This window comes from Cryptosporidium hominis (assembly GCF_000006425.1).
Source record: "Cryptosporidium hominis TU502 chromosome 6 CHRO016092, whole genome shotgun sequence".
NCBI lineage: Eukaryota > Apicomplexa > Conoidasida > Eucoccidiorida > Cryptosporidiidae > Cryptosporidium > Cryptosporidium hominis.
The window spans coordinates 1-9,096 of record NW_667201.1 but is presented as its reverse complement, the minus strand read 5'-3'; the positions used below and the strand labels follow the sequence as shown (position 1 = coordinate 9,096).

The following is a 9,096-nucleotide window of genomic DNA, read 5'->3' as shown; positions in this document are numbered from 1 at the left end:
AATTAACATAATTGATTCTACCACAATCTTCGAGTATCCATGGAGAACTACTCAACTTCAGTAAAAAAAAATGAGCCAAATACTTTCTATAGCTACTTATTATCCTTGCTAGTCCTTGATCAACAGTGTGGAATGGGATATGAGGGAGAAAATCATTTCCAACAATGAAGCCTAAGATGATAAAATCGTCAATAAGGCGTTCTCCATCTATTAAAACGTTATCAAAAATACTAATTTGATCCTGTGAATCATTTTTCAGTCCAAACTTGTATCCGGAACATAAATTTAACTCTTCAACACTTAAATTTCTAGGATTTAAATCATTTATAATATAATCTCTTAAAATAGAGATATGCAAAAATTGAAACCTTTCCTTTGTGCAAACCGTTCTACTCTCATAATTTCTTGAACTTGAAAATTTTATTTCTTCCCTCAACAAAGAAAAATGTGGTTCATGAGAAGCAAGAGAAAGCATTATCAAATCAGCATCAAGGCCATACAAGCAATGAGTTGTGTTGTTATTATAGTCTCTTTGGGATTTAATACAACGTATGAAATCCATTATTTTATGTTCCCCTTCACCAGGTACGTCAGCTCCACTTAAAACAACTTCTAAATTTTTCCATAATGGATCAGTATGTATTTGATGGTAAATAAAAAATTCCAGTTGTCTTCGCAACTCATGCATAAAAGTCGTACCAGGAGTTATACAATTCGAATCAAAAACGTTATTTTGTGTTGTATCAATAGAATTATTTTCCTCCATTTTTTTTAGAAACTCTAAATCCCTTGCAGATCTAAATCTTCTACTTCTTTGTTGATTCATTTTAGCTCTAGGAGCAACCCCATCAACGGCGATATAAAGTAATTTCCTAGGTTTAGCTATGTATACCAACTTATTTATATATCTAAAAATAGCAGCCCAAATTTCTGGAGACCCTTTTTCAGATAAATTAATCCCATTACTTGGAGTGCGCATTTCACTAGAATTCACACTATTGTGAGCAATTCCATTTACATCCAAATACAAATTATCAAATGGTGGTATAATTCCATCTGATATTTCCTCATTAATTTGAGGATACCTTTCTGATATCCATCTATAGAATCTCGAGATTCCCATTTTGAAACTAACATTTACAAATAACTTAAAAGAAAAAAAATTAAATCCTCCCGCCAAATCAAATTTCTGTCTAATTGATTTTTTTTCTTAGATCAACTCAAAAACAATCAAAACAAGAATATACTAAAAATCTAAGAACGTTCGATACAATACCATCTTTTAGTTGTATTTTGATAAAATTTTAGCATTTTTTAATAGAATAGATTTTAGAAATTATTAATCCTCTCAAGTATGAAATACGAAACACGTTGAATATAGGAAACCCTTTTCTATGTGAGAAAGCGACTTGGCAAACGAATCTCCGAGTTGTACAGGTGGGATGGCCGAGCGGTCTAAGGCGCTAGTTCGAGGTGCTAGTTTTCGCGGGTTCGAATCCCGTTCCCATCACTTTTTGACACTGGAAAACAAAGAAAAGTTAGAATTCTATCAGATTAAACTATCAAAGTAGTTTGGCCTTTTCTAGATAATTTTTTGATAATAGATGTTTTTAGCGATAATAAAATTATTATTCATTGAAATTTAGATTTATGCAGCGTTACAAGTTGGCCCAATACATGTTGTTTCATATGACACAATTGGGGTCGTTATAACTTTCTTGACGCAACCTGTACTAGTTTTTTCTGTATTGTCTGGGCACCTACTATCTGGTTTTGTTACCAAAACGCACTCCTTATTGTCAAACAAAGTATATGGATCATTGCATGTTAATGAGAATGGAGCATATTCAACAATATAGCATGTGCCATCTTGATCGGTAACATACCCAGATGGACAACTGGAAACTACTGGTGTAGATTCTATCTTTTCACAACCACCAGATGGGCACACCTTAGGTGCGAACCTTGCACATCTATCACCCAATAGTTGACTATCAGCTGTACAGCTTAATGAATATGGAGCAAAAACTTCTCTTGAACAAACAGTTGTCCTCACAATGCTTACTTCCTGAGTAACTGCATGATGATGATGATGTCCTAGAGCGTGATGATGTCCAGAACTATGATGTGGATGATTTGAAGCTGTTCCTAAAGACCTTCTGGTTCCTTGGGCAACTCCAGCCTCCATTGTGTAACCTGGTGGGCAAACAAGCTCTGGTGGGAATGTTCTTATTCTCTCGCAATCGCCATTTGGACAAACTTTATCTGCATATTTTGCGCACTTATCGCTGATAACTATTAATCCAGGTGGGCATGCCAATTCATAATCTGCATATTCATTAGCAATACACCTCTGTCCACTTCTCTCAAAGTTTTGAGGACAAGAGAGAATTGGTGGTATATAACTAATTCTTTCACAATTGTTGTTTGGACAAACCTTTACTGTTGATTGTTGGCACATATCTCCCAATAATCTGAATCCATCTGGACATTGTAGTGCATATGGCTCATAAACATTTCTCATACATTGACTTGCTCCACTGGCTTTATGACCATGGGATCTGATTGCAACACCAGCCTGAGGTCTATAATATCCAGGTGGGCACTCCATCGTTGGTGGTGAACGAATGAGTTGTTCGCAGTTTCCATCTGGGCAAACTTTAACAGTATGGATCGCGCATTTATCTCCGATTATTGAATAATTATCTGGACAAGAAAGGTCATAAGGTGTATATATTTGTTTTGTACACTCTTGTAATAACTGGTTTCCATGTACATGTCCATGTCCTGCATGATCTGAATGATGATTTGATTGTGGTCTAGTAAATCCAGGTGGGCATACCATATTGGCAGGTTTACTTATTAATCTCTCGCAGTTACCATTTGGACAGATTTTATTTGTAAACAATGCACATCTATCCCCTAATAATACGAACCCTGATGAACATACTAAACTATACTCTTCAAAAATAGTTCTAACACACTCTGCTGAAGGTGTTGAATAATGATGTGTTCCGGCGGTATGCTTGCTTGAAATTGCTGTTTGAATTCCATTGGCATTTCTGTAACCTTGTGGACATGAAAGAGTTGGTGGAACGACGACTTGTTTTCTGCAGTCACCTTGTAGACAAATTTTTTCTGTTTTTTCGACACATTTGTCACCATCTAAAATAAATGGAGATTCGCATTTTAAAATATAAGGTACTGAAATTGTCTTAATGCACTCAGGGGAAGCTAGATTTCTGTGATGATGATGATGATGATGTCCTTGATAAATTGTGCCTGTCTGGTAAACTGGAGTTGGATAAGTTGTTAAAATTTCCTGTGATTGATGAATTACTTGTGGCTGATAATTTACTTGTCTTTGTTGAATTACTTGTGGTTGGTTAATAGTTTGTGCTTGGACGGGAACAGAAACATTTGAATGGTTAATATGAGAATGGCTTATTGGCTGAATTGGTTTAGATGATGAGAATCCTGGAGGGCATACTAATTCAGCAGGCTCATTATATATACGCTCGCAATTACCATTTGGACATATTTTATCCGAATATGTAACACATTTATCCGCTACAAGTCTTGATCCAACAGGACAGATAAGATTATATGGAGCATGGTCTGCATGGATGCATTTCATTTGCTGAATAGGAGCAACAACTGGAACTGGTTGTGGTGGCTGAGAAATTACAGGAGTATATTTATGTCCATGAGAATATCCCTTTTGAGAAGTAGATTGAACGCCAGCTAAGTGTCTGTGGTGTGGATGAGCAGAGATATTCATAACTTCATCTATTTGATGATATCCAGGGGGACAAGTTAAAGAAACAGGCGCAGTTACAACTCTTTGGCAACTTTCATTCGGGCAAACTTTTTCTCTTGTGGTGGCGCATTTGTCTCCAACCAATGCATATCCTGCAGGGCATGCAAGATCATATGGTGAATATTTGTTAACTTGGCATTGAGATCCTACATCTACAGAACCTGGGGGACATTTCAAAGTAGGTGGAGTTTTTACAAACTTAGCACACTCTTTTGATCTTGTTCCATCTTGACAAATTGCTTCTAATGGGTAGTAATTTGTTAATACACATTCTTTTCCTACAAGTTCAGCATTGTTCTCGCAAATAGGCACAGCTGGGACAGAATCAGCTTTTGTACAAGTTTTTGGGGTAATTTTTGGAACATCTTCACAAATTGGCCTTGGTGCCTCTTTATGATGTTGTGTATGTATATTCTGGGTTTGAATTGGCATAACTTGTGAATGTGAATGTCCATGAGAATGAGCATGATGATGCCCTGGATTTTGTATCTCAGACGTTTCATAAACTGTTGATGTTTCTTTTGCAGCTGCTAATCTTCTTAGTGCTTTAACATCAGGTGTTTTACACTCTGTAACATAAGTTGTTACTGAACAGTCATATTGGCTTCTTCTGACACATTGTTTACCTGTTTCCAATGAATAACCAGGTGGGCATTCCAAAACAGGGGAACTAATCGATCTCTCTACGCAAACGTCCCCCTCTCTAGTACCAACAGGACAAACGTATTGAAGAGCCCCGGGAACAAGTCTTGTGCATGAGTCTCCATCCAACGCAGAACCTGGAGGGCATTCTGGTGTTTTTGGTGAGGTAGTTGTTTGAACACACTGTTGATTTTGTAGAATGAATCCAGTAGGACATACAGTTGAAGCAGGAGAAAATTGGATACAATCGTCTCCATTTGGTAAAAATCCATCTGGGCAGATAGCATCAATCATTTTTAGTGCAGTACATTGATTTCCTTGAAGTGTATATCCTGGTGGACATTCTGAAACAGGAGGTGCTTCTTTTATTTGCTCGCATTGGGATCCAGAAAGTGTATATCCAGCTGGGCATTCCCTGTTTGGTGCGGAGAAAGAAGCACAATTTGTACCATTATCAATAAAACCAGTTGGACAGACCATATTTATCCTTTCGACTTTTTGGCATTGTCCATTTACCAAGTTTGTACCTGGAGGACATTCTGGTTGTGGTGGAGCTTGAGTAGTTTGGGTACATTGTTTTCCAATTAATACAAAACCTGTTGGACACTCCTTTTCTGGTTGAGAAAACTGGACACAATCTGATCCATTGTCGAGATATCCAGGTGGACAAATAGCATCTTCTAGTTCATATGAAATACAACTGTTATTTTCCAAGGTTGTACCTGGTGGGCATTCTGTTAATCTTGGAGCAGATTCTGTTTTAACACATTGTTTTCCAGAAAGAGAGAATCCTTGGGGGCAAATTTTCTCTGGTGCAGAAAATTGGACACAATCTTCGCCATTATCTACAAATCCTGGTGGACAAATTGTATCAACTCTTTCTATTGATTGACATTGATCATCTTTTAAAATTGTACCTGGTGGGCATTCGAATTCCATGGGAGCATTTACCATTTGAACGCACCTGTTCCCACTCAATGTAAACCCGGGTGGGCATTCCTTTGTGACTGGAGAATATTTTACACAATCTTTTCCATTGTCTAAAAATTCTGGTGGACAGATAGCATCGATTGCTTGGATTGAAATACAGGCATTATCTTGTAATACTGTACCTGGAGGGCAGACAGGTTGAGTTGGAGCAGAACTAGTTTGAATACACTGGAGGCCTTGTAAAATGAAATTTGGTGGGCATTCCTTTGCAGGAGCTACATATAGTACACAATCATCTCCTGAATCTGTATATCCTGGTGGGCAGACCATATCAATATTTTTAATCACTTTACATTTTCCATTTTCAAATATTGAATTAGGTGGGCATGTCGATTCTAATTCAGCTGATTCTGGTGCCATACATTGTTGTCCTGACAAATTGAATCCAGGAGGACAGATTTTGTTTGCAGGGAGATATTGAACACATCTATTTCCTTCTTCAACAAAACCAGAAGGACAAACGGTATCAATTTGTTGAATTAATTTACATGTGCCATTTTCCAGTATAGTACCTGGAGGACATTCTGGATTAGGAGGAGCTGTGTCTGATTGAACACATTGTTTTCCAGAAAAGACGAATCCTGGGGGACATGATTTTTCAGGCATAGTGAATGCAACACAATCTCTTCCATTATCTACGAAACCAGGGGGACATACTGTATCTATCATATGTTTAGAGATACACTCTGTTCCATGTAATGTAGTACCTGGAGGACAAGATGGTTGTTGAGAAGCGGTTTTAGTAGCAGTACATTGCTTTCCTGATATTTCGTATCCTGGTGGACATTGCTTTAGTGGTGCTGTTACTATTAAACAATGCCCCTCGTGATAGATTGCTGGTTCCTGACAGAAAGGCATGGGAGGAACCTGGATACGTTGGACACAAACTCCATTCTCCATTAAATACCCTGGAGGGCAGCTTTCTAGCGGAGTTTCAACATACGTAGGTACCTGGCCTTTTGTGTGTGGCAAAGGGGAAGCTACACCAGGAATGTTGGGTTTAACCTGAGGCGCACCAAATGCACCAATAATAAACGACAATAATAAAATACGTTTCATAATAAAAGAAAAAAACTATTTAATGAAATTGACCTAATAATTAAATTAGGGCAGATATTCAAATAGTAATTGAAAGTACTAGGTAAAAAATTCTTGATTGAGGAAAAACAATAATTCGAGGATACACCTAACGCATATACGATACAGTTTACAAAAATTCGTGAGTGCTCATATTAGAGCTTAATCTAAATTGTTTTAAAGGAATATATGATAATAAACTATCGCTTTACAATAAATTAAAATATTGAACTTTCGTTGGAATATGTTTTTTCAATAATTTTTGATTGGATTGTAAATTTATTGGATAAAACTAATCAATTTTTTTGGGCGCAATTTTCAGAGATGGATTACATTAACATTAAATATTATGAATACTGACATATTTGAAAGTAGAAATAATAGAAGGGCAAGATATGTTTCAATTAGCTTAAATAATGATGAATTAACACGTTTTTGTCCATTTTTATCTGATAATGATGAAAAAGTCCTGTTTACGTTGACATGCAATTATCTTTCTTTGGGACAATTTGAGTTAGCAAGATCAAGCATACTTCAGCTAAGTTCATTAAACTTTAGAAAGGTTTTTGAGCTACTTTATTCCATAATTTATTATGGTCCTCCCCCAGACTGGCAGCTTTCTGTCACAATTTCTACATCAGCACATTTTGTACTTGCATGCATAAGAGAATATGAATCATTTTTTAGAAATAATACTAAAATTGAAAACTACATAATTAAAAGGACTGAGTTTGATCTATTAATTGGGCAAATGATAGCAGATATCTCCGATGTTAAAATTAGTTTTGAAATAATTAAGAAATTAAGAAATTTTTATTCCGTTTTTTTAATTAATGGACTTGACATTAAAGTTCCAGAACTGAAAATCTTGCCGAAAATTGTTGGATTACCTTCTTATCTTAGCAGACTTCCTTCATTTTCAACAAATTTGAACAAATTATCTGAAAATTTATTGATTGACTTGGAAAATAATCAAAAAAAGTATCTTTCGATTAAAATAATTAATGAAATGTTCGAATGTTTTAATACATCTCGGATGTATTTTATTCAGATCGCAAAAATACTAATTATGGATCATTCAAATACATTAAAATTCGAGGCTAGTTTGCTCAAAGACGATTCAATACTTAAAAATACATTATCTTCTATCAATGTTAGCTTAAATTGGATTGGATTGAAGAATTGCATAATTGATCTGATTTTTTTCAAGGAAAATTGTGGAATAATATCCTTAAATTCGCTTGGAGATATGATTTCAAAAAATATTTCAATAATTAAATTGGAAGATATTTTTGAAAATCATGATTTAGAGCTTACTAATTTTACATATGAAAAAGATGTTTCATCAAAAAACAACTTTACGAAAAATAAAAAGCCAGAGGATGTTATTTCAATAGTAGTTATGATATTTGCCATAATAAATCTATTTTGTAAATATAAACTGAACAAAGAGATTTTTCTTAAGTTTTTAGCTGACCAAATTGAAATTTTAAAGTCTTGTGAAGATATTTGTAACACATGTATATTTGAATCTAGAATAATTTCAAATGTTAAAAGTCTATTTTCAGAAAATCTTCTTAAGCAATTGAATAATTTTCAAAGCATTCATCAATACTTAAATAATATAAATAAAGTTAAATTAGTCGAAAATGATACTTATTCTGATCATATTGGAACACTTGTTAATTCAAATTCCGACCAAAATTTAATGTTTAAAATTGTTTTGGAATTTGACAATATTTTGTTTAATATTAATTTTGGAATAAGTAATTCTTTGGGAATTTTTTCATTACCAAGATATATTGAGAATAAAAATAAAGTTACTTTAAATTCTATATTAACTTATGATTTTTCAATAAATTGTAAATTTGATGAAAGGCCTTTTTTTTGGTGCGAATACTTAAGGTATTTAAATTTATCTAGAGATAAGTTTGAAGAGCTGCCCATTATTTTTATAACAAATTTATTTGACAAGATTTATAAAACCAAAAGAAATGTTAATTCTTTCGAGTCTGCAAATAAAATTATTCTTTGTTTCCCACATTTAAGAGGAATTTGCGTTTATCTTGGGATGAAAAACGATCCTATTTTTAATTGGGAACTACTTAAGAACCTCTGGTTGCCATTTAGATTAATTAGCAAAAACAAAGAATCAGTTGTTGAGAGCAAATCTTTGGAACTCGATCTAGATGAAATATCAAGGAGACATGCAATTTCCATGTTTATTTCAGAAGAACTTAATTCGAATTTTTGCAGCGAGTTTAGATATAGTTCAAACAAAAATATTAGAAAAATATTTGAAGAAATAACTCTTAAAAAATCAATTATAAATTATTATTTTGATAATTTTAACTCTTCCAAAAAGTACACAACAATAAATTGGGTTTCACTGGAAGCATTTATTTCAAACATAATTTCTCTTCCGCTAACAATTGGTAGCGATATTTCGTTATTAACAAAAGAAAGAGACTGTATAAAATCATACTTACTACAAAAAGAGGTTTTCGAGACAATTGATGGAAAGGGAAGTTCAAGCTTTGGGTTAAATTTACAGAACACATCTATTG

At 34.3% G+C, this 9,096-nt stretch overlaps 1 protein-coding gene and 1 non-coding gene across 2 annotated transcripts; one reads left to right on the top strand and one right to left on the bottom strand.

Moving 5' to 3' along the window:
* The first annotated feature begins 1,436 nt into the window (after positions 1 to 1,436).
* On the top strand, positions 1,437 to 1,510 carry trnL. The gene has a single exon. It is a non-coding gene; the product is annotated as a tRNA-Leu (tRNA).
* A 138-nt stretch (positions 1,511 to 1,648) lies between these two features.
* Chro.60244 (oocyst EB module wall protein) lies at positions 1,649 to 6,511 on the bottom strand. Its single annotated transcript, XM_661099.1, has 1 exon — positions 1,649 to 6,511. One exon carries the CDS (start codon positions 6,509 to 6,511, stop codon positions 1,649 to 1,651), a length of 4,863 nt encoding a protein of 1,620 aa, XP_666191.1.
* Between the last annotated feature and the right edge of the window lie 2,585 nt (positions 6,512 to 9,096).